The 27,239-nt window shown below is 38.5% G+C and overlaps 1 protein-coding gene across 1 annotated transcript in view; it reads left to right on the top strand.

Annotated features, from left to right (window-relative positions):
- LOC101686726 (cytochrome P450 7B1) overlaps positions 1-23,023 on the top strand; it is a 171,087-nt gene extending 148,064 nt beyond the window's left edge. The window contains exons 3-6 of the mRNA XM_004772950.3: positions 2,293-2,880; positions 3,402-3,608; positions 14,645-14,820; positions 22,624-23,023. Coding sequence (XP_004773007.1) covers positions 2,293-2,880; positions 3,402-3,608; positions 14,645-14,820; positions 22,624-22,911 — 1,259 coding nt within the window. The 3' untranslated portion in view covers positions 22,912-23,023. The remainder of the gene's footprint in view (positions 1-2,292; positions 2,881-3,401; positions 3,609-14,644; positions 14,821-22,623) is intronic.
- The last annotated feature ends 4,216 nt before the right edge of the window (positions 23,024-27,239 follow it).

A 27,239-nucleotide genomic window follows, 5' to 3' on the forward strand; every position in this document is an offset into this window, starting at 1 on the left:
AATCTCATAGTTCTTCCCATATCCTTATCCCAGAGGGAGAGAGAGAAAGGAATGTATGTGTATTTGTAACAAACTGTAGACAAAAACTCTCATGTGCACACAGCCTTTTACTTCAGTAGGCCAATGGCCAGTAGCTCATGCTGTCTTGGCTGAATATAATTTTATCTTTCTGCTTAGATTTTAATGAATGTAGAAAATTAGTAGGAAAAACTCAAAATATTCCCTAAAAATTGTGTTTTACAAACTGAACCTTTTATACATTCCCTGAATTTTAGTGGCTAATTTAAAATAACCCTAAAGATATTTAGCAAAATCTTCTCATTTGGTGAAAGGAGGAAAGTATGAATCACCACCTGTGAAAATACATAGCTTTGCCTAAAATTATACCTTTTGCAAAATGAGAGAATTCACTCTTTTTTTTTCAATTATTTGTCAGGCAGATGCTGGCAATTTTATTTAATTAAGATGCTATGGTAAAGCAGGTGTCATAAAATATGCTCCAATCCAGTTGAGTCCTTTTTGCTCTCCCTGAGGGGAAAAAATCCAGTTTACTTTATACTTGCAGCTTTGGGGTCTGACCAAAATGAATAGCCACTTCTAGCTTTACCCTCATTCCTAGATTGGCCCATCTTATTAAATAAATCAAGGAGAAATATGGTGAATAAAATTCAAGACATATGATTTATTTTTAGAAAAAAAATAGCACATGTACATGAATGTATATTAAAAGCTTAAATTATGTTTTAAAATTGTAAAACAAAAACACATTTATACCGTTTCAAGAATTAGGTTGAAAATTATTCAAAACTTTATTCTAAATCCTGTACCACGTTCAATTTAATTTCTATGATGCAGTTTGAGTTACCAATAAATAACAATTGAGGCGCTGCTGGTCTGATAAAGTACACTCATATACACGCATACACACAGAGAGGAATAATAAAGTGAAGAAGAAAGTGTGAATGGTCCTACAAACTGTCATGTCTATTAATTGTTTTCTAGAGGGCAATAAATAGGCATGACAGTTTGTAGGATCATCTAAACTTCATGTGTGTTCTTGGGAAAGAAAGATTTATTAAATGCCATTATTAAATACTATGTGCAGAATACTTCTAATTAGGAGTCTTAAAACAGCTCTCTAGTGGGAAGAAATCAGCACTGTGTAAGGAAAAGAACATGCATGGGGAGTGACTTTTTGTCCAGGCTCTGGAGGGAGCGGTGAGAGCTGGGAACTCTCCAAGGTTCTGAGAGTTTTGAGAGCCCTACCAAAGTAGGACTACGTTCCTCACTGTGCTGCCTTAAATCCCTTCAGGCCTCTGTCAAAAATAAAGACTCAGAGGTCCCACATCTCAACCGCATGAATCAGAATCAGGCAGGAATCTGTATTTTTAACCAGTACTCTATGTCTTTTAATTGGGTAAGTTTGGACAACACTGATATTTGAAAACACCAAATGTCACCACCTCAAAGAACACTTGCTGATAGCTAACTCTGGGCAGACCAAAGTGGATTTCACTTTCTGCTTCCCTTACCTTGTGTTCACACCTCTTCAAGAATTATTTCTTTACATCTTTTTATCTTAAGAGGAAAGAGATCCAAACAAGTATCTGAATCTCAATAAATGTTGAATGGAGGGATGAATGCATAAGTGGACAGGTTCTTGTTTGGAATCCTGTTTAGTCACAAATCAGTAGGTCACTTTGGACATGTTACTAAATCTCCATGAACCACTATTTTCTCATCTATAAAAAAGAAAATGCTGGCATTTGTGATTTGGTATTAGTGTCACACTAAACATTAGTTTGTGAGTATCTGCCTCATACCATATCTTCATTTGTCTGAGTTAAAATTATCATATCCAATCAAAGCTAAGATGATATCAGGTATGAAATGGCTTTCTATAAAGTGTAAATAATAACTTTGATATGTTTTTTTGTTTGACGTTTGTTTTGTGTTTGTATTCTTAGGGAAAATATGAGAAATGTTTAAGTCAAGGGATTCTGAGGATATTTCAGGGGTAGTTTAAATATTTGGTTATTTAGTTAAAATAACACGGTATCTTTTTAAAAGCCATTCAGAACATAAGAATATTTGAGTTTCTCCCACTTATCTTCCATTTTTAACAGAAACATATGGGGGATCTCTGAACAAAATGGATTTTTATTAAACTTTGCATCTCTCTACATGTTAGTTATTAAGGTCTTTATAATATTGATTAAAATATTTTCAAAGTTCACGTATTTTGTTTGTTTTGCTCCCAACCGAACTCATATTCTCATTTATTTCTTTCAGGAAAGTATATCACATTTATCCTGGATCCTTTTCAGTACCAGTTAGTAATGAAAAGTCACAAATTAAGCTTTCGAGTTTTCACTAATAAACTATTAAAGAAAGCATTTTCCATTGAAAAGTTGGCAAACAATGATGACATGAATGATGATCTTCATGGCTGCTATCATCTTTTACGAGGGACAGCTTTAGATATACTCACAGAAAACATGATGCAGAATTTAAAACAAGTTTTCGAACTCCAACTATTAAAAACCAAAACTTGGAATACAGCATACCTGTTGACATTCTGCAGCTCGGTAATATTTGAGGTCACGTTCACAACCATATATGGACAATCTCTTGCTGGCAATAGGAGAAAATTTATTACTGAGCTAAGAGATGATTTCTTAAAATTTGATGACAAATTCCCGTATTTAATATCAGACATACCGATAGAGCTTCTAGGAAATGTCAAATCTATTAGAAAGAAACTTATAAAACTCTTGACATCAGAACACTTAGTTAAGACACAAGGATGGTCAGAAGTTGTTCAAATGAGGCAAGATATCCTGGAGAAATACTATACGCTTGAGGACTTTGAAATAGGAGGTAAGAAACTTCTGAATGATTACTTGTCTAAAATAAAACAATTTACAATAGACCTTTGAAATAAAAAGACAAAATGGTGACCTTGAAAATTTTTATGCTCTTTCTAATTGGCTAATGATAAAATGTTTTACTCTGAAACAACCCTCTGTGATAATTGATTTTTTTCTTTCTTTCTTTCTTTCTTTTTCTTTTTTTTTTTTTTTTTTTTTTTTTTTTTTTTTTTTTTTTTTTTTTGCTGAGGTGGTAAAACAAGATACTTAATGGGGATAATGAGAAAGAGTATAACTAAGCTGCATTTACTCCTCTTATCTCATCTCCCACCTCCCCACCCCCCACGCGCACATTACATTTTAAACTATTCTCATTAAGCAGAAAATTAGACTTCAGAAGACTATTGGTCCTCATTAGCATGCACTGATCCTTGGCTGGGTCTGTGTCCTAACATCTTTTAATTAGCACACTGCAAATCTAATCAGTGTAATAAACGCTATTAATCTTCCTTTTCACTTATTTTCTCCCAGCACATCATTTAGGCTTTCTCTGGGCTTCTGTGACAAACACTATTCCAACTATGTTCTGGGCGATGTATTACCTCCTCCAGCACCCAGAAGCTATGGCAGTGCTGCGTGACGAAATTGACCATTTGCTGCAGTCAACAGGTCAAAAGAAAGGGTCTGGATTTCCCATCCAGCTCACCAGAGAACAATTGGACAGCCTGGTCTACCTAGGTAATTTATTTTTATCTGTTATGAAGAAAAGAAGGTACCTCTCTGCAAACTCAGTTTATCACTCAAAGCTGTTTACCAAGAGGTGGAGGACACAGCTGCCTAATTGACATAATAACACCCATTTACATCAATTATAAATTATGTAGTTTATAACTGTAGATACTCTCATTACATGTAAACATTAAGGCCTAGGTAATTAACTATGCAAGGTAAGCAAAAGGCTAACCCAAAGCTTTGCAATTATTTGGAAAAAAAAGTTTATGCCTATTAAGTCATTTGATTCTGAGCATCTGTTGGTGTGCTAACGCTTTCCAAACACTGCTACACTATCTTAACAAGAAAGGTATTTGGGGATTGAAAAAGGAAGTATTTCAGAACGGCGACTTGTATACAAGATGCATTTATTCTTACCTAAGATGGTGTCTACATTTTCAGGCAGAGGTTAGGATGTTTTATACAGCTTGAAGTGTATGATTCTCAAAAATGTAGTAAACGTGATTTCCACTGGAACTTCTTGATTTGAATATACTTGGGAGGAGAAAAGGAAGAAGGTAGAAAAGAAAGGGAGACAGGGAGGAAAAGAAGAAGCAGCAGCTACTGATTACTCCATGAGAAATGTCAATATTTTATAAAATATTCACTGACTCATGAAGTATGCATGGTCATTATTTCAAATATATTTGAGGTCAGGAGCGATGCAGTTATTTTTCTACTTCTACATAGACCTGTACACCAGCAACAGTACGTGAGCTTTTGATGACAGTGGATTGCATTCTCTTTTACTGGTTTCGATGAGACACTTTGTACCTTTATGTGAACAAACTTTAACTCCCTAATTTAAATTCCATGTTAATGAGTTATTTTCTGTCCCTTCTGTATTGATATTTTCTCCTGTGGTATCCTTTACTATACAATAATCCAAGACCCTTTGGATGCATGTAAGAGTAAGTCTTTATATATCTTTGTTGCTTCACTCTTCTGATAATGTAGACAAGTATTTTAGCCTATGTTGGTCTCAATTGTTTATCTTTTAAGTGTGTTCCAGGTTCTTTGATGGGAACTTCTGGGAGCAGAGGACTTACAGATCTTGAGTAGTGTTGACTGTTGGCGACATTAATAAAAGAAAGTTCATGTGTTCTAGAGAATGTTCCCATTGTGCAGGCTAAGACCTATCAGAGGCAATAGCAGGAAGTTTATCTTGTCCAGACAGGTTAAGCTTGCTTAATCGGTTGGGATACATGTGTCATCTTCTAGGGTTTTTTTTGTTTTTTTGTTTGTTTTTTAGCATAAGTTAGCAAAGACATTTTATATTTGCTTGGTGAAAGAAAATAATCCCAGCATTATTAAAATACAAATATTATTTTGGTTTTCTTTGCAGAATTATTTTTTTGAACAAATCCAAAAAATTTGCATAAAATTCTGGGCAGTAACCTTCACATGGATACACAGTATTTTCAGGGTAGAAGATTCAGAGTTCTATGAAAATCAAGGTTGCTTTCCCATGTATTCAAGTTATTTCAGTTGTATTTTATAAACCAGGTAATGCATACTGGAAGTAAAGCAAATAAACTTAAAGGAATATGTTTTTGTATTCTGTACACAGTTATTACTTTTAAAAATTTAGTTGAAATTCACCAACTTCTTACTCTCAGTATCTTGTGGAAAGAAAAGATCATTTTAAAATGATGGTATTGAAGCAGAAATGTTTAAATTTATTTGATCAGAAGAAATGGCAAGTTCCAGACCTACACTTTGGGTCCATTTAAGTCCGTAGCTAGAGTTAGAGATTTTCCTGCTCGGAGCCCTCATAAATTTATGGCCCCTTTATCATCAACAGAGCAATAGTAAAGATCCCATGAGATTGTAGACCTACCTGGATGAAGGCAGCACCTTCAGCAATCTAGAAAAGGTGGACATCTGTTCATTGTGACCTTGGTTACCAGCAGAGGCCAGTGTTGTTCATTACGAGAATTTAATCCTCTAGAAAATAATGTGCATTTTTTCCTTATATGAGATAGACAGTTTTATACAGATTGAAACGAATTTTTATATGAATCAATTACACAACAGGTGACCTCTGCATCTCATCATAGTTCAATTGTGAATAATCTTCTGTATCAGAAGAGTATGTACTCTTTGTACAAAGGGAAGATTTACAGGATTAAAAATTTACTGTGTACGCCCATGGTATGGGTGTATGTGTTTCCCTTTTTTCATGTCCCTAAAGACAGAGGTCTATGTAGTTATTCTAAGTACATTTCTTTATAAAGAAAGAGATCTTGAATTTTTAGTATGATAAGGAAAAAGATCACAAGGATGAAATGAATGCCACTTTTTTTTTTTTTTAACTAGTAAGAAGTTTTTTAACCAGGAAGAAGAAAAGAGATTTTTTTTAACAAAGATTTTGCATGTCAGCCTACATTGATTATAAAGTAAGGTTGAAAGGGAAGTTAGAATGCCATAGAAATGAGTGCTTTATTCCTGACCAGAAATGATTTCTCTTTTTTAGAGTGATTATAGAAGACAGAGTCCAATGGGGCATAGGTTTATCGTGGTGCGAATACTTGTGCATATATTATTGACATTTGTGCCTCCATCCTGTAGGCCTTCCATGTATCAAATTTCCTCTGACATCAATATACACTTAATATCAGCAGAAGTTAAAATATGTAACATAGATTGGGCTTTTAAGTCCCAAGCCTGTTTAAGTAATTCAAAGCAATCATGTGTTTTAAGAGGTTGTGAGGGATTTATGCTTTTTCCCCTTGGCTCTTGAAAATCTTTCTTTAAAACCATTCCAAACTTTTCTTTTAGATAAAGAAAAACACAACTTCCTATTTTTGTATATTTATGTACCTTATTATAAGGACTATGCTTATCATGACCTTACTATAATTTTATATCTCTCAATGTTTAATAAAGGTCTCTACAACAAAATTTAAATATAATTTTTAAAATAAGTTACTAACTACAGTTGGCTCAGATAAGTGTCAGTGGGGGCCAAAATCTCCGTAGGAAAAGTTGTTGTTTGGACGAAGTTTGAGAAAACCTGAGAGAAAAGTAAGAATTATTCTGTTTTCCCAGAAAGAAAAACCTGGAATGGAGGTAGGATTTAGAAATATAGATTTCTAAGACAGGAAAAGCAAAAGGAGAAAAGACGAGTCCAAGAGAAGGTAAGATAAAAGAGAATGCAAGGAGAGGAAGCTCTCGAAATTGGAATTTTGACAAATGGCTAACAAAGAATCTCACTGAATACTATTTCTGACTTCCACGTTTACCTAGATAATACATAACTTAAAAAGTATGGGTTCAATAAATGTCATCTCTTGCTATCACCAAAACAATCCTGACTCTCAGTGCCCTGCAATACGTACACTGTGTTCTTCATTTTCAGTTATTTGTGAACCAAGCTGGTTGCAAATTCAAGTCTACGCCATCACACAGGCATGCTCTTTCTGTGCATCACACATGAAAAAAACAAACGTGCTTTAAGTAAGAAGAATGTAAGTTGAAGTAGATCCTAACTTCTGCACTGAATAACTCAGGCGAGTTGCAGGCACCTAATTTTTGTTCAATTACATATCCTCAAAATGAGAAAAGTCACACACATGGCGGTTGTGAGGGATATTGGAACAAAAGGAGGTGCTATAAAACCAAAACTCAGCAGAATTTGCACTACTCTCTTGCAAGGAGATCGTCTATTATAAAATTTAGCCTTAGAATAATAAGCCTGCAGTGATTCTCGAACAAAATCCTATCAAAAATTGCTAAGCCCATTGTTTGTAAGTAGTGAGGAGAAAGAAAGGGGAAAAAATGATTAGTTGGGAAAGACAAAGATCCTTGTATAACAAATGATGAGTATTAGATATAATCAATATTAAGATATTAATGACTGCAAAATCTTAAGACAATTTTATGGACTCAAACATTATTTCATGTGATCTTCACCAAAATCCTGGGGGGCTGGGGCAGCCATTATTTTGCATGATTTTTACAGATGAGAAAAATATCAGAATGCTGAATAACTTGCATGGGGGTAAAGGGTTTTCTTGTCCACTCATGCTTCTCTCCTGGACATGTCTGAGAGCAGAATCCTTAGAGTCCGTTTTCATTGTCTGAGATGAGATGGGGGGGGGATTCTTTGTATCCTGATTCAGCAAAGCCAGCCATGATATGCACATGTATGAGATCAGATGACTTGAACAAGATGATCATACAGTTAACTATATTTTTAATTTCCAGATGACACAGTGTGAATGACAGTATTAACAACTATTTCATTATGTGGCAGGCACTGTGCTACTTGCTTTACATATATTAGCTTATTTAACCTTCAAGTATTATTATCTTCACTTAATTATTACATAACAAGATACAGAAAGATTAGTTAACCAAATCAAGTCATGAAACCACATTGTGGCAGAACCGGAAATTGATGGCCAGTCTAACTCAAAAGCTAACCCATAAATACTGTCATGTTAAGGAGCAAATGCTCCAGAACTACACCAGAGAACTTGACCACTATTTTACAAGGATAGGGATCACTAATTCTCAGATACAGTTGAGTTTGAGGGTAAGGATGGGGCTCGAGGTTCACATCAGAATCTTGTCAGTGTTTTTTTTTTTTCCAAATTTTTTTTTTAAAGATTTTATTTATCTTGTCGGTGTTTTTAAATAAAAATAAATTTTTCATTTATAATGATGATAGAGTTCCTATATTCCCCCTCCACACACACACACACACACACACACACACACACAGTTATCCTTATCATTAACATCACAATTGTGGGCATTATTTTGAAAAAGTTCATTCAATATTAAAAATAATTGTATATTTGAAAAATCATATGGGGCTGGATGGCTCAGTCAGTTAAGCATCCAACTCTTGATTTCAGCTCAGGTCATGATCTCAGAGTCTCGAGATCAAGCCCCACATCTGGCTCCACACTCAGTGGGGAGTCTATTTGAGATTCTTTCCCTCTGCCCCAGCTCCTGCTGGCAACTGTGCATGCTCTCTCTCTCTCTCTCTCTTTCAAATGAATAAATTAATTTTTTAAGAAAGAAAAATCATGCATAATTTGGACAATAAATTGAATGAAATCCTCTCTTCCAATGGGTATATTCAGGAGGTGTAAATTCTTTGTTTAGAAACTTCTATCTGGAGAAGGAGGAAGAGGTATCTTTCACAAAGGGGTTACACCAGAGATCAGACAGTGAGATTTTTCTAGGTAAGAAAACATTAGTCAAAAATTGAAAAAGACCAACTGGACGTGTATCAGATTTTCAGTTCAGCACTGAGCTAAAAGGATTAGATGACACAATGACTACTGGAAACAGGACTTGAGAGGGGAACAATGAGAAGGCAAAGAATTGGACTTAGGTCAAGCATCAATTGCCTAAGAATAAATAGGATGAGGAAATGTGTGGCTTAGCAGAGAAGGGTTTAAAACAGTGGTTCTTATCCTTGATTACTCACTGGGATCAACTCGGGAGCTTTAAAAACTACTCATATCTGGTCGCACCTCCAGAGGTTCTGATTTCATTGGTTTGGGGTGCAGACTGATGGCTTTAAAAGCTCCCCCAGGTGATTCTAATTTGCAACCAAGGTTCAAAACCACTAATTTAAAGGTTTAGTTAATCCATTGATCTGGAATGGAGCTTTTTTTTTTTTTTAAACCATTTCCGGTGATTCTAATGGGCAGCCAGGGCTGATAACCTCTGGAATATCAGAAAGCTTAAGACAAGTCAGTGGCGATATGATTTCAAAAATCTGTTGTCCCTCCGCTTCCAACAAAACATTAAAAGAAGTCTGATATACAGGGTAAAGAAAGTAGTTCCTCTCTACATTTCTAATTAAAATATTACACCCACTTCTGCCGCCTTTTAAGAGGCAAGTTGGCTAATTGAATTCACCCAGGATGTCAAAAGACTGAAGGCCAGGTTGTCTCTGACATACAATATTAAAATGTCATGATAGGGATACCTGGGTGGCTCAGTGGGTTAAGCGGCTGCCTTTGGATCAGGTCATGATCACAGGGTCCTGGGATAGAACCCACATCAGGCTCCGCACTCAGCACCGAGTCTGCTTCTCCCTCTGCCTCTGTGATCCCTCTCCCTCTGTGATTGTTTTCGCTCTTTCTAAAATACATAAAATCTTTAAAAAAAAATGTTAAAAATAAAAATGTCATGACAGTTGTCTTTAAATTTTTTTAAAGGACTGTCACGTGGAAGAGGGATTAGAATTTTTTTTCCCTTTTCCTCTTTTCAAAACAGTAGAAATTAAAAGGAGGAAATTTCAGCTTAGTATGAAAAATAACTTTCTGTTAAATGTACATTCTGAATGCCATCTTTAGAGAGGTATCTAGTGAGAAATTGCGCAGAATCCTCTCTAGGATCTTGTGGCTCATTCCTGCCTTTATGCACCTCCCAACTCTGAACTACCCAGATTACAGTGTCCACAAAGGCTAAGTCCATTTGCTGTGTTTTCTTTTTTTTCACCAGTAGCAGTGGCCCAGTGCCCTGAACAGAGTAGGGTCTTAATAAACATTTTTTTTAAGATTTTTTAATTTATTTGGCAGAAAGACAGTAAGAGAGGGAATTCAAGCAGGAGGAGTGGGAGAGGGAGAAGCAAGCTTGCCACTGAGTGGGGAGCCCAATGTGGGGCTTGATCTCAGGACCCTGGAACCATGACCTGAGCCAAAGGCAAACACTTAAGGACTGAGCCACCCAGGCGCTCCAATAAATGTTTATTAAACATATGAATGTTGAATTTACTTTTCTAGAGGAAACCAAATGCTGTGTCTGCAATGCAGAGTGAAAGTAGACTTCTGTACCAATTCAGATTTACTCTCAATTTTATTTAAAACACAGTTGTTGAGCTAAGAACTAGTTATTGGCTTTAACTTATCTGATTATTATAATTGATTTTTTAAAAAGATATATTTATTTATTTATTTGTGAGAGAGAGAGAGAGAGAGCACATGCAGGGGAAGGGGCAGAGAGAAAATCTCAAACAGACTCCCCACTGAGTGGGGACCCTCCCCCCGAGCATGAGGTCAGTCCTACCACGCTGCGATCATGACATGACCCCAACCAAAGCCAAGAGTCAGGTGCTCAACCCACTGAGCCACCCAGCATCCGTGATTATTATAATATCTAACTTATCTTCTCACCTGTCTTAAAGGCAGTTATGTAAAAATGCCCCCACACACCTGGATCCTCACTCCATTTCTTCACACCTTCTAGAGAGCTGCCCGTAGATCCTCCTCTCCCCCCTCCTCATCCACCTTTGTAAGACCGCCCAAGCGTTCAGCCCCAGTGGACCGCGGCGTGGCCTGGCTGTCCATTTCACTCCAGCCATCACTGCGATCCACGGATCACCATGGCTAATCAGATGGTATGACAGTCTGCACCAGTCATTAAGATGACCCAAATTAACAGCCTGGCCATGTCACAGTACATTCATTCCACATACACAGACATGGCCTAAGTGTGAGGCAGAAACTTGGATGTGCTTATTTGTGTTTGCGTTGTTACATGCATTATTGATTATCATGAGCTGCTTCAACGCTTTAAATCTGCAAATGAGAATCATCTGTCAATTATTACAGCCAGAATGGAGATTTGAGGGCAAGAGAGAAAGTGTACATGCCTTTTCCTACCAGCATATCCTTTCATTTGCAATTTTCCTTCACAGTTACATGGTAAAATGTCTTAGCTCAACACATTCCCCAGCTTTTTGCTTAGAAGGGATACTTAATGAGAATATTTTTAGATCCAGAGAAGAAAAACAGATCCCTCCTAGCCAGGTGAAGGAGGTAGTTCAGGCCCTGAATTGTAAGGTCATCGTGGGAATGCTATAATCCAATTTTCTACTGTATACCAGTTAGTAAAGCTCAGCTCTTAATAAAACACAGGCAGCCTTATCTTAATCGCAATCGCAATTGCTGGCACCTTGTGGTGCCTGGTGTAAATTATCCCCAAAATATTTGCATTCTCGATAGCCATTTCTCTACAATGCTTTAATAAGTAGAGGGTCCTATTACCTGCTAAATGTTAGTATAAATTAACAATCCATTATGCACAATAAGTTTTATAAAACATTTACAGATAGAGATCATGTTTAATTAAAATTAACTTGCATATGAAAGCCAAGTGCACTAATGATCACAATGACCTTTTATTACCTACAGTCCCTTGTTTTGGCTGGATGATTGACAGCTTGCTGTTTGGCTACCATGTTGAATTTCAGCTGACAAGACTTTTCATTTTAACTCAATTTGCCCGCCTATCACAAGCTGGTGGCAGGCCAGACCCAAGTCACCCAGCTTTGCCTCAGCAGCTTGCTCTACTTCTCATTAGTACGCATTTATTCAGTGGAAATTGGAAGACAAATGCTTGAAGGCATGTGAACTAAGTATAGCAAATTAGGTTTAAAGACTGAATATTTATAAGTATATGGAAAGTTTTTTTTTTTTTTAATTCTAGAGCGAATTGAGAACTGAGTGCTAGCTTTGGTATAAAAGAAATGAAGATAGCAGGGGGAAGGAAGATTCTAAGAATAACAATACTATAAGCTTTTTCTTTCCATTTTGGAAATATGTAAAATCTCTCTGACAACACCTTATCAACTACCAACCTGGCCTCTCTTTCGTGGAGTGCTTGCACAATGAAGTTTAACACCTCGTGTGTGAGAAGGGGGGAAAAATGAGGGTCATGTTCATTTGTTGCTTGGTTATCCCTTGGTATGTTTTAAATTGCCTTGTTTGTTCGGCACTAGCACAGAAACAGATGTTGCTCTACCGTGCAGGATAATTTACTGTACCTCCTGGTGCAGCATGGAAGTCCTCCCAGGGCCCAGCTGGTCTGTCAGTGGCACTGGCTGGTGTCTGCTCAACTATGACAACTACAAGTAGAGGCTGCAATTTTTTTTATTGTGCAGTTGTCATTCTTCTCAGCATAGAGCTCTGCCCGCGTTCTTACTGGGGCTGGTGGAAAAGCTGCTGGCTTTTGTGTCTGTTCTGTTGTAACGCAGAGCCACGGAAGCTCCCCTCTCCATTGTTGATAATAATGCAACTCATTACTTTTGTCATCTAATGATCATCGGCGTGATCGCTCAGAGCGAGAGCCAACCTCGCCTTGCACACATAACTGGTACGGGAAGGTAAAACAGATTTGTCATTTACGATCTGACCGCTAAGCCCCACTTTGTGCTCCATTATTGTGATTAACTTCTGCATAAGAGATGCTTGCCCAATTGTCATTTGCGATCCCGCAGTGGGCGCAAGCTGCCCTGCTTCCCCCGAGCCCCGCCGGCCAATCGGATGGGACTGTGTTGTTCGGACTGGTAAATGCCTGCCCTGTCGCAGAGCCACCCCACAGTGATTTTGCTTTTGTCTCTCTTCTTCCCACACCCCTACTGGACTTGGGGGAACGGCATCGCTACATATGTCAGCTACCGTTTCACACCACAAGCGAAAATGCTGCGGTCCCGCTGTTGACCCAACAGAGCCAGCAGTCATACGTAGGAAACCGACCCTCGCTTTGCACCACAGAGATGTTGGTCACCGGTGTCCTGCCAGCTGAGATCCGTCGTGTCAGTTGCCTTGTGGCTATCTGCAGTGGAGTCCACGTTCCAAAACCGAAGTTCTTTTCTGGCCTCATCACCAACAAGCCGATTTGACTCTGCCTGATTATAATAATGAAGGCAGTCCAAAAGAATATGCACAGCCTCACTGTACGTCACATTGAATCACCACACCGGCCACACAGAGCGGACCGCAGCCTCATTTCTTTAGACAAACGCATGCTAAGGGGGAAGTGTCCCGGGAGAAGGCACCAAAGCTACGCGTGCAAGCTGGGCGTAGATTTACATTTTAGTGGAATAGCATTTATTATTCTTTTTTGGCTGAGGCAAGCCCTCACTGACCAGTGCCCTGCTCTACTCTAATAACTGAGCATGCTATGTTTCCGAGCTTTGCTGAACACTGAGAGATTGGGGTGTGTGTGTGTGTGTGTGTGTGTGAGAGAGAGAGAGAGAGAGATTCTAAATTGCAAGCCATAAACACAACCATTTGTTACCATGTGAAAGGGGGAAAGCTCTCAATTTGGAGCTCTTTTTCACGTTGCTGATTAGAAAGAATCAAGCTTTATATTCTAGGACCCATTCAGGCTGGTGAAAACATAGTCAGTTTTGATTATGAAGGCAGAGATGCAGACCTAGACAGGAGCTACATGCTGATATGCATGCTATCAGAATGATTTATGCAAATTATGCATATTATTCCCAAAGGAATTCCTCCTCAAACTGCCAGGATAAATTGCCGGAAATTAGCCATAAAATCTGTCGTGCTAGGAGCAAAAGGTGAAGGCCACTGGGAAAGCAAGGACATTCAGCTTCTGGAATCTTCCAGGTTATGATGGTGGCTGTTATTTTCCCTGGATGCTGAGGAAAAGATGGTTTTCTTCTGAATCCCATGCAAGTCTTATTTCTTTGAAATTTTTCCAACAAATGCTGACCCACATTTTATTTACAGCTAGCAAAAAAGAAATTAAGTGCTAAGCCACCGCAGAAAGCACTACTACAATTACTTTACTATTAACTGCCTAAGTGATTATGAAATGCTTGAGCCTGGCTTTAAAGATGTAGCTGTTCCGAAGGGTGGAGAAAAAACCCACCAGCAGTGTTCTTCGGCTGGGAGATGGTTTTAATGTCCAATGGATATACCTATCACACAGCATTTCTTTCTTGCCAACCTTTCCTTCCTACAAAAACCCTAGCTACTGACTTTCTGCCCAAGTACAGCACCATAGGCTTCTGTCTGTGATGGGCCAAGTCCCAGCTGTCTCCCCCACCTCCTCCTTGCTATGATGATCCAAGACCACCATGACTCCCCCTTGGTGTTCAATGGATCTGATTAAGAAAGGGTTCCCTTTTCAATCAAAGCTATTGGTAATGAGCTTAATGGCAAACTGAGAGCAATGTTTAGGAGCAGTCATATTTTAATAAGCTGTTGCTTGCTTGTGTCCTTCAGAAAGCACCGTTCTCGAGGTTTTACGACTATGCTCATTTTCAAGCATCATTCGTTTTGTTCAAGAGGACTTGACTCTACATTCAGAGACGCAGGACTACTGTTTGCGGAAGGGGGACTTGGTAGCCATCTTTCCTCCAGCCATACATTATGACCCGGAGGTCTTTGAGGCTCCAGAGGTAAACAAGCATCAAGCGGTCGTGGCTCTTTCTTAGATAGCTGTGAGAACATTCCTCTTCTTCACACTATTTTTCCATAGCTTCCTTTTGCCACCTTGTTCCAGGAGGAATTTGAGACAGATTGATGGCTTATGTCTTGCCTTCCAGTGGGAAAATTTTCCTACTTACTGAAGTGTTTCCTAAGGATCTTTTTCCTACTTACCGAAGTGTTTCCTAAGGATCTCTCTTCAAAGGTTTTGTGGTCTGTAAATAGAAATAGAATGATGAGACTGGATGCTGACTTCTTCAAATGAAAGGCATTGTACCTTGGCCATCATTAGCTTTAGGCCAAAAATAGGTTGTGCTTGGCAGAGAATTGTTGAAAACCATGGAGGGCTAGCTATTGGTGGGTGGCTCAGAGAATAAAGAAGGATGACTGTTTTGCTAAGTGTTTCTAGAATGGGGTTCACTGTCCCCAGATCAAACGGCATCATTGCCATACTTAAGCCCATATACTTTTTCACCACTTACCACAGGTATATGCCCCTTTTTGATCAGTCAGAATGGCATTATGAACCCGAGATTGTAAAGCTGCTGCTCCCGGGTGAAGCTCTGAGGGTAATTGTGTCATCTCCTTGTATTTTTTTCTGAAGCTGGAGTTAATGAATATCAAAGACTGGAAATTAATCCACCCTGGCTCATCCCTTAATACCACTTCAGAGGTTCACCACCTGCATGCAAATTGAATGCAGTCATAGTCTGCCTGAGTGTCTCATGAAGTAGTGTTGTTGCTATAGTGGTTTTTGCATAGAAAACGCTATTTTTCAAAGGTATACTCCATTGCTCTTTTTGAGCAGTTCATAGCAGGATCACTTTTAAAGCATTTCTAAGTCAGATGGTTTGCAGCCAGGCTAGATTAAAATAGTGTTGAATTTTGGAAATTAATAAGAAGAGGAGAAACTCCAAATGTAATGAGATAACTTACATCTATTGCACCAGCAAAGGCAAATTTTTTCAAGTGAGAAGAAAAGTATACTTATGGTTCCTCTGTGTTTCAGAAGAAGAGATGTTATATGTAGGTGACAGCAAATCAGAAGTAGGGTATTAGTGAGTGCATGAAAATTCTGTGGACAACTGGCTTTATCTCCACATTTGTAAATATAAAAAAAAATTCCACGCATAGATATTCAATAAATGGGGCAGATAATAACTAATATTTGAAAAATATCTAAAATTTTAACTTTTGTTTTTATTTATAATTTTTTAAATTTAACTTCTATTTATTATTTACATTATGTGACTACTCCATTACTCATTAAGTTCATCATTCATATCATGATGGCAAAATCAACATTAAAATGATCAGCAATACATGTTATCAGTTATCAAGTTATCAATACAATACATGTTTACTAAATTACCGCTATTTTTGCGGTACTGTTCTTTGGACCCCAAAATTAACTAGGTAATTTTTTTGTCAACATTGTCTTCTTAAAATTAGTTGTGGAATGGTGATAATTATCAGCACAGAAAAATATGGCATGGTTCAGAACCATTTTTATATGATTTGGCAAGGACTTACATAATCATTCATTCTATAAACATTTACGGAGTACCTACCGCTATCAGGCAGATAGCTTTATTCTTGTGATTTTTATCAATGTAGAATGACAATAAGTAGATGCCATAAATGCTCACAGAACAGATGCCCATCTGAAACCACCATCCCTTGACAGTAAAAAAGAGAAGGAAATCCTGGGAAATTCTGTCCTGGGCCATCTGTCCCTGAGAACATTGATCCAGAAGCTCTTCAGAGGCTCATATTCCCCACTGCCTATGTTTTGTGCCCTATAGATCTTGAATGGGAAGATCAGGCCTTAGATATAGAAAACAGACAGTAGCTCTAAGTCCAGAAATTTGAGGAAGACTAGCTCCAAATGTAAGTATAGGCCTTCTTTGAAGACACAGAGACTGAAGAACCTTCACAGAACATAGGTTCTCCCAACCCAATGAGGCATGATTTCAGGATGTTCAAGCCCAAGATACTCTAGAATATCACATTCCAAAAAGAGCCCATGGTCTTCCTTCACAAACCTCTCTATTCCTCGAATTTTCCTTCTTGTCCACTCAAGAGGTTCCAGATTACTCCACAAGAATCACCCTTCATCACTCTTCTTTGGCAGTATTCTTGATTCCCACCTCGTTCCTCAGAGAATTGGCCATTGCCAACTCTGTATCCTGTTGGACCTATATTACACTGCAAAGCACCTGCTGCTTTCCAATTACTTGTTTGTTTGTCTGTGGTCCCATATGCTGAAAGCTCCAGAAGGGGTAAGACCACATCACTCACTGTCTTCTCTGCATTCTTAGTGCCCAGCACAGGAGGCTGTCCACAAGGCAAATAAATAAGGCGTTGCTGGAATGGATGAATGCTCTGAAAGTGAAAATACACTTCAATTAGAATTTTAAATTACCACCAATATTGCATATTCAAATATGTACTGGGCCTAACTAGAATAAATGGATGAAATGGCTTGCGTATAAATGTAGCAATACTATCAGGAGTGGTAAAAACTACGGGGAAAGGAGAGCCCAGAGCTATCTAACTAAGATCATTTGGTTACTTGTGAATTAGCCTTTAGCTCTTAAGAGCATGTAGGCCTAGCATGGCTGAGTCATTAAAAAAAAAAAAAAAACTCAGAAAACAGATTTTGGGGTAAACTTCAGGATTTTTAAAGGTTTGGGAAAATAATGTTTAAAAACACAACAATGGGCTAAACAAAAAGTGTTTGAGGACCTAACTGGGTCTATAAGCTATCAACACGTAACTTCTGTGTAAAGAATTATTCTTTTTCTGAATATCGGGTGCTTAGTTTATTGTGATATTAGCTACTTAGGTGGCTCTTGCCTACATTGGAAGTAAATTGGCAGCTAAAATTGAAGACAATGAGAGAGAGCGCAGGAAACACCCTTCTCAGTTTTCCTTTCCCTCTTTTTTTTTTTTTTTTTTTTTTTTGGTCTAAATGCTATTCAAAAAAGCCTAGATAATTTAACTAGGAATAGATAGCTTTTGAAATTTTTCTGAAGCCTTCCTCAAATTTACATCTATTATTAGCCAGAATTCAAGCATCTGACGCTCAAATAATCAGTAAATGGTGATGATTTCCTTTCTGCCAAAATGCAGCATCTCGACCTGGAGCTATGGAGAGGAGCAAACCTGTTGGTTGGTTTTTCTGTGACCAGACATGTTAAGGTACAAAGGGAAGCCTGGAAACACCACAGAGCCGTAGGGAAGAAACAGCAAACTTTTAAGGTGGTAACGCTTTAACACAGCCAAGTAGCCTCCTAAAGTAAGGACACAGGGAAACAAGAAAGTAATTACAAAGCCATTGGAGCGGAGCGCTCCCAAAAGCTCTGAAAGTGAAAGACCTTATTTGACCTCATGCAAGTCTGCTCTATCTAACTTCTCAGCCGTGTAGGGATTCTAAAATGATAAAATGAATTTGAAAGCCCTTGAATAAATTCTAAATCACTATTAAAAACTGTTGTAGCAATATTATTCTGATTACTGTCACTGCTCTTACAAATATGCTCATCATAACAAATGAGGAAATACTCTAATTTTTTGTCTGTACCTCAAATTGGAAGAGATAATGCCACCAGTATTCTTCAAGGAAACAAATATATACTGAGCATCTGTTATCCAGAAAGCATTTTGATGGGCATAATGGTGGGGGCGGAGGGCACAGACATTTAAAAGACCCTTGTCTTTAAGAGCTTAGAGTTTAGGGAATTGGTCTTATCACAGGGCTGTGCCCTCAGAGCTAAGCGCTTTTTGTTGAGAGGGTTTCTGCCACACCAGTAAATTGGCCTTCATACTCATTTTGTTGGAACCATCAGTGTGGTGGTAAAATGGCCCTCTGAGAAGCCCTGATTTTGTCAAATTTTTGTGGCTTAAATATCCCACGTGGCTGATTTCATGTGACTACTGTGAAAACTCTAAACGTAGAATTGGGAGGAGATGGGCACACTCTCTCGTGCTAGTACAAATGAATTGGAACTTAAGTCATGCAGATAGAAAGGAACCCTGTCATCTTGCTCCCAGGAGGGCTGATTGTGTACCCAAAGAGTACTGCCCCTTAGGCGTCCACTCAAAACACTTGACAGTTCTTATTTTAAGAAGTCCGTATATTCTCTAATCTGAATTCCTACACGCCAAATGATAATTGAGTGAATCCAAACCCTGATTAAATTGTATGTCACCTACCTCAGCAAGACTAGGTTTTAATGCCTTTTTAACTTCAATGTTGTCATACTACAGGAAGTGCTCAAAACAAATCTCTTAAACTGAACTAAAGACAATATTCGGAGCACACAAATTAGGGTGTTCAATCCTCCTCAGTCACTTGTACCAAAACTCTTTTCTATCCAGAAAATTGTATCATGTATCCAATCTTGATTTCTCATGCTAAATATTATACCATTCTCTATTTATGAACGCTGAATATTCATCCATGCTTCATTCTCTACATGTTTATTTACTCATTCAATATCTGTGTTTTCTCCAGAAGCCTGAAGATTGCTTTTAAAATATACTTTATTGTCATGTATTTATGCATTAATTCAACAAATGTATATGGAACCTCTACTATGTACATAGCACTATGTTGGGTGCTTTGAAAATACAGAGATAAATAAGACAATGTGACAACTCCAATCTCCTGGGATTTCTTGGCTCTGCCATCTCCTGGGGGTTTAGCTCCCTCTTCAACCTGGAGGCCATTGCTGTTGCAGGCACCAGACTCACAAATAACTAGGTCCAGAGGAGAAGGGATTAAGCATTTTTTTGTTTGTTTTTCTTTCTTCACAAGAAAGGAACTTCTATCAGATGTCGTCACAGATGTTTCCTCTGTAGCAGTGACGAGATTGGGTCACATACCCTATCCTCAATCAGTCAGAGGCCAGGGCAGCGTGATTCCTGTGGTGGGTGCCTAGACAAACCTCAGCAGAGGAAAGATGTTCAGAAGTCAACCACGAGAATTATGAGAGGGGTGATGTGGAATTACAGTGTCATGCCCTTTCTTTCATGAATTCTCTATTCTCATCCACTTACTATTATGGCATTTAATTGACCGCTTTTAGTTTTGAAATGCTGAGCTGTGAGGGTGACTGCAAAGAGTTTATGTCAACATGACGAGTCCTGCATTTAAATTGTTCCAAATGAATGTGTGCATCTTGAGCTCCTAACACTTTATTCTATGTCACTATGACCCCAGAATCTTACAGGTGAGACTACCATACCCCTTATCTTTTTGGCAAAAACCAAACCATCTCCCTAGCCTCTGCCACAGGCCTGTCCTAATATTGGTTTCTGCTCTGGCTCTGCATGCCCTGACTATGGAAAACAAACTGAAAATAAATTTTGACTCAAAAAAATATATTTATGCTCATGTGCCCTTTGAGTTTGATGTAGTAACAGAGCAAAAGAAGTTGGCTTTTCCTCTGCTTGTTTCTTAATATAAACAACTAAGTAGGAATTTCTAAGACGTTTACTATAAGGAAATGGAATCAAAGCTGGTGGAAAACCAGAGGAGAGACATTGCTGAATGAGTAGAAATTTGAGGGAATTGACTGTGAACACTACCTGGAGGTCACAGGGTTGCGGGGGGGGGGGGGGGGGGCGTCATGCATTTATCCCACTGACCTCTCAGAGAACAGCACAGTCACTTTCACAAAGAAGAACAAGGCAGCCATGAAACAAAGCAGTTGTTGGCTTATTTATGAAATCGAGACACTATGAAGTCAAACCCAAGTCAAGTTTTCATTTTGTACTTCCTGGCTTAAAGAGTGTAGCTATAGTGAGATCTTTTCCCAACAAATCATTTCATGAGTTAGTTAGCGTGAACTGGCTGGGCTATGTGAGGAGCTCCTGTGGAGTACTCTCTCCTCAGATTTGCCAGCAAGAAGGAGGAAGGAGCAGTCCTACACTCAGGCGAGCAGACTTGGGCCCCAGTCATGGAAAAGGTCATGAAGAGAGAGTACCATATTGTACTCTATCTCCAGTAATACAGTGCATGTCAACAGAGTGTCCTTGTTCATCACTACCGGAAGCACGGATATTTTTAGTTTAGCACTAGTTAGATCTTATTCAGATACATCCCAGAACTGTCTGTGGGGAGGAAAATTACTTGTGTTCTAACGTGGATTAATTTAGCCTTAATGATTACACCAACTTGCAAGTTGGGGGGGAATGGAAAACACCCAAAGTGTGCCTTCCAAGCTTGCATATTTATCAAAATAGGTGCCTAGGTAAAAGAAGACAAGACCAGTACCTTTAAAGGAAATTATTTCAATGGCATTCATATTGAGTGGGAAAATTAGGTCATCTTTGACAGATTTGGAACCTGTCTGCCAATTGTAAGGTTTTCACTATAACATGAAATGCTTTCAGTCTGACCTGCTTCTTTGCAGGTATGTAGTTCATACCAAACTTGTGTGCTGAGCAGATCTAATGCTAATGAGCACCACGTATAGGAAATACTTGGTCATTTTCATGCATGCCACGTGCATTAATTTAATCAATGGCTTAATTCACCATGGGCTGAAATAAGGTCACTCAGTTTCTTCACAGAAACTCAAGTGAGAGTAAATTAATGCCAGGCTAAACACCCTGGATAAACCAGTCCCATAATTTTCTATAACAAGTAATGTAACTTATTTATGAAAACGTATCGGAAATACCTGCCACCCTACAGTTAACCCAAAAGGAGTCCATTGTAATAGCACCATGGAGAAATTCAGTACAACATCAAAAAACAAGCAAGATGGGTTTTGTGGTTTAGTTCCTCTCTAGGGCTTCATGTGAATTTCAAATTTCATTTTATGTCTGTTTAACCCAATCATAAGCACTGAATCTTAGGTTGAAGTCCTCATCCATCAGGAACTGACTGGGAAGGAGTAGAAAAAGGCATATTAGGGACCCCTGGGTGGCTCAGTTGGTTAAGCAGCTGCCTTCGGCTCAGGTCATGATCCCAGCGTCCTGGGATCGAGTCCCACATCGGGCTCCTAGCTCAGCAGGGAGCCTGCTTCTCCCTCTGCCTCTGCCTGCCATTCTGTCTGCCTGTGCTCGCTCTCTCCCCCCCCCTCTGATAAATAAATAAAAATTTAAAAAAAAATTAAAAAAAAAAAAGAAAAAGGCATATTAGGCAGCTCCTGGAGCCAAAGACATTCATAACAATGGTGGCCATGCCCTTCCCTTCTACCCAACGTCTGTCCACCAAGAAGGACCATCTTAGGGAACAAAACTAAAGAGACTACCCCTTCACTTAGGAAACAGCGTAAGAGAGAGGTGCGAATTAGGAAGAAGAGTCATATAGGTATGTGCTTTTCACGATGATAAGGGAGAAGTCATTTCCTAGTAGCATTTGAGGTTTTTTGAAAGTTCATCCATAGGGGCGCCTGGGTGGCTCAGTGGGTTAAGCCTCTGCCTTCGGCTCATGTCATGATCTCAGGTTCCTGGGATCAAGCCCTGCATCGGGCTCTCTGCTCAGCGGGGAGCCTGCTTCCCCCTCTCTCTCTGCCTGCCTCTCTGCCTACTTGTGATCTCTATCTCTCTCTCTGTCAAATAAATAAATAAAATCTTAAAAAAAAAAAAAAAGAAAGTTCATCCATAATTTGCACCTAGTCAAGCTTTACTCTCTGGCATTTGCAGAATTAAAAGGAGCCTTTTTAGATGGGCAGAGAGAATGGGCCACGTTGTGGACCTGACCTCCAACTATTTCATGTAAATTTTGCACTTTAACACTCCTTGTCTCTTCTCTGCAGGAGTTTAGATTCGATCGTTTTGTAGAAGACGGTAAAAAGAAAACTGCCTTTTTCAAAAGCGGGAAGAAGCTGAAGTATTACCTGCTGCCATTTGGATTTGGAGCCAGCAAGTGTCCAGGCCGATTTTTGGCAATTGTTGAAGTAAAGCAGTTGTTGGTTATACTTTTAACTTACTTTGATTTAGAAATAATTGATGATAAACCTATGGAAGCAAACTACAGTCGACTTTTATTTGGCATTCAGCATCCGGCTTCTGATGTTTTATTCAGGTACAAAGTAAAATCTTAGAGAAGCAAAAAAAGAAAGAAAAGAAATGTATCCAAACTAATCTAAATGTCCATGGCTCATCTATTTGTTTTGAATTTCTGCAAATATAATTGCTTTGTTTGTTTGTTTGTTTGTTTTAAAAAGTGCAAATTTATATTTGATCGGTGATCAGTCCCATTCATACCTGGTCACAAAACCCATCATAAACTAAAATAGGATGTTGACATGAAAATAGACATCAAAATCAGCATAATGATAAAATGGCTTTTTTATGTTTTTCTACATATTGTGATGTTCTCTTGTCATGGTAAATGTACCACAATAAATTTGGCTCCGTGGCATTTTTTTTTTTAAGTCACTCAGATTCTTCTCTAATACATAAAATCACACTTTATGTACTAGTGGAAATTTGTGCTGAAAATGGACACAGTCTAACAAATTCCAAATTCTCAGAGAAGAAGGAAATTAAATTTTCATGAGATAAACTGGATGAAAATGTTCCCTTCAAGTGTAATATCAATAATGTCTATACTGCCTGGGTACGTTTGCCTTAAATGAGTTTTGCAGTAGATTAAATGCTCCAACTTCACTTCAATATTTAATCATCCATAAGTGTTCTTTATTATTTTGTATACTAAGGCTCAATGCAACAAAATTTCTTGTTGTGTAAGACCATTCATGTTGAGTTAGATACTGAGAAGATTTAATGTATAAGAACACACAAAACCTATTACATATTCAACATTTGCCTGAGACCTTGGTATTTGGTTTGTTGTTAAGAGAAAATGTTAAAATCATGACAGGATTGATGGTAGCACTTGGTTTTAGTGTAAACTCTGAGGATTATGCCAGTATTGCAGTGAACTCTTTCCTAAATGCTTCCATTTATATAAACTGAGAAATCAGATCACAGTATTTGTTCTTGACACATCACCTTTCGGACTTGGAGTTGATCTGTATTCTTTGGAGTTACACCATTATGGAATGCAGTATAATTTTAAATCCCACAGTGCAGCATTGTGTCCATAACTCAGAGCTTTCTAATTTCAATTGACCAGGTGATTATTTGGCATCTGACCTAAATGATGCCGCTGTACTTAAACAGGAAAAGCAGGTAATAAAATTCAGTTAATTTGCATCGCGTGGATTGGAACTTCTACTATTTCAGTGTTGCGCTACTGTTTTTTTAAAAGGAGATTGATTTTTAAGGTAACATTATAAAATTCTTATAATACTTACTAATCAATAGATGCTCTAGGATTTATAGTCTCCTTCTTGAAGTACATGCTCTAAATAGTTCTTAGTGGGGCTCTGCTAGCTAAGCTCTGCTCTAGTTGATCGGAGATGTCTTTATTTTTGCCTCGTTCTTGACAGTTGATTTTGCTGTGTGCACAAATCTATTTCCTCCCAGCCCTCTGAAGATACTGCATGTTCTTATGGCTTCCATCATTGCTGTCAAGAGGTTAGCCGTTACTTTAATTATTCAGAAGGCAGTCTGCCTCTTCTCTCTGATAGGGTTAACGTGTTCTTTTTGTCTTTGATGTTCTTAGTCTCAGTTTCTCACTCTTGCATGTCACAGTGCCTCTTGAGTCTGAGAATGTGTGTCTTTCATCGGGTAGGAAGTATTCTTAGCCATAATCTTGGAGTAATACCTCTCCCAGACTCTATTAGATCCTCTCTCTCTACACTCCATGTTGTTTGACCTTTCCTCCCCATTTTTTCTACCTCTATTTTATATTCTAGGTCATCTGTTTAGATCTCACTGTCAGTTTTGTCTCTACACCGTGTACCTGATCTGCTCTTTATCTCATCCATGGAGTTTGTTTCTTTCTTTTTATTTAACTTCATAGCATTGAGTAATCATGCTCCTTATACTTCTTAGTTTATGGTACACAGTTATGATTTGTCCCTTCTGCCTTTATCTACTCATTCTATCTTATCCCTAACCGTCACAGCTATACTCCTCCCTGTCATAGGCAAACATTCAATGTGTTTGATATTTGTCTTTTCATAAGTATATAGTTTTATAGAACATAGTACCTGTGTGCATGTTAATTTACATAAATGAATTTTCTATATAAGAGATCCTTCTTAATTTTCTTATTAAGCTCTATGTTTTTAAAGATATATTTGTATTACTTTATATATATGTATACACACACACACATGTACATATATATTTAATCTGTTGCTTCTAACTGCTATGCCATAACATGCACCCACCATGTTTTAAATCTCTTCATCCTGTGATAGAAACTGTATCCATCAGATACTTAATTGGGGGTAGAGGCCAAAGCAGGAACAAAAAATCTTCCCACGGCTGTGTCTACCATCTTCTACTCTGGGCTACTACCCCTGTAGTGCGTGTGCACATGTGCATGCACACACACACACACACACACACACACACACACACAGAGTCCGTGACTGCCTGCATTCTCTCGGAGATGTTCTAGATTTGTTATGTTCTCTCCTCAGGTCCTTACGACCCTCTCCCTTCTGTGGGTTGATTTTGAGCCAGGGTGCCAGCTGCCAACTTGTCAGCTTTCAGTTTTTCTGATCCCACTGAATGTGCTAAGTTCAATGATTACATTTTCAATTTGAGAACACTCTTTTGTTCTTCCTATCTGGTCTTTTTTTTTTTTTTTAAGATTTTATTTATTAAGAGAGAAAGAGAGAGCACAAGCAATGGGGAGAGAGAGAATCAGGCTCCCAGCCGAGCCCAAAGCCCGACATGGGGCTGGCCCCCAGGATCCTGGGACCATGACCTGAGTTGAAGGCAGACACTTAACCATCTGAGCCACCTGTGTGCCCACTGCCTGGTCATTTTTTAAAAAATATTTTATTCATTTATTTTTTTGTCAGAGACAGAGAGAACACACACAAGCAGGCAGAGTGGCAGGCAGAGGCAGAGAGAGAAGCAGGCTTCCTGCTGAGCAAGGAGCCCCATGCAGGACTCCATTCTAGGACCCTGGGATCATGACCTGAGCCAAAGACAGCAGCTTAACCGACTGAGCCACCCAGGCATCCTGCCTGGTCATTTTTGAAGTCTTTTTTTTGTTTGTTTTTTTGTTTTTTTAAGATTTTATTTATTTATTTGACAGAGAGATCACAAGTAAGCAGAGAGGCAGGCGGGAGAGGGGGGGGAGCAACCTCCCTGTTGAGCAGAGAGCCTGGTTCCGGGTTCGATCCCAGGACCCTGAGTTCATGACCTGAGCCGAAGGCAGAGGCTTTAACCCACTGAGCCACCCAGGCACCTGGTGTCTTTTTCCTTCATCATATGCTCCATATCCTCTTCCATTTCTTCAAGTATATTAGGAAACCGATTTTATGTTATGTATCTGATATTTCTAAATCATTAGTGTTTTGTGAGTCTGATTCTATAGTTTGTCTGTTGAACTCTTACTCAGTGTTGATTGTTTATTGACCCCATATTCCTTGGAATTTTATCTCTGAAAAATTTTTAAGACCTGAATTTAAAACTCAATCCTTCAGGGAGAAGTTGAGTTTCTTTTATCAGACTGCTGATGTTATGATCAAATGCACATTACTTTAAGTTTGCAGCTTGAGAGGGGATGATGGGTGGGAGATACATAGGTAATGTGGGTTCTAGCCTTAAATCAGCTACAAAGCAGCCCTGTGGTTAGCAATAGACAGGAGAGATTTTCTGTTTTGTTTTGTTTTGTTTTGTTTTCCTTCAGCATTACGGGGAGAGGCAGATCTACTCTCAGTTTTGTTCTGTGGAGCAAGGTTTCTTCCTAGTTCACCTACAAGGATGTTCCCTTTGTGAGTTCTGGGCTTTATGACTCAGTCTTGGATTTCACACACACACACATACCCAACCTGGGCCCTAGGCTTTCTTTTCTGCCTGCCACCAAGCATAGCCATTCTTTGCATCCTAGAAGGACATCTAGTCCACCATGTGACCTGAAGTAGAAACCTCCATGTTCTTACATTTGTTTCAATAGTACACTTGGCTGCAATGTTACAGTAGAGAGAACACAGGAAATTATTCAATTCTAATTTCTGCTTCACTTATAATAGAAGTGTGTACAAGAATTTAGAATAGAAAGTAAGAATAAACAAAATGGGTGAGAAACTGTTACATAAAAGGAATAGACAGTAGAACCAAAACAAGAGAGTCTTGTAACAGGCATACATCTAGTCGTTAAAGCGTGTTTGTGAATAGAAAAATATGTCATGGAGAAATAAGTTAAAAGACATGGATTCCAGCAATGGTGTGACTAGTTTGTCATCGACCAGTCATTTTGCCTCTCATTGCTTCAGTTCCTTATTTGCAAATAAAAAGAATAAGGCCTTTTTGACATGAAGGTTCATGATAAGGATTA

Source organism: Mustela putorius, unplaced genomic scaffold, assembly GCF_011764305.1.
Source record: "Mustela putorius furo isolate JIRA1106 unplaced genomic scaffold, ASM1176430v1.1 tig00000151_pilon_pilon_pilon, whole genome shotgun sequence".
Classification (NCBI taxonomy): domain Eukaryota; kingdom Metazoa; phylum Chordata; class Mammalia; order Carnivora; family Mustelidae; genus Mustela; species Mustela putorius.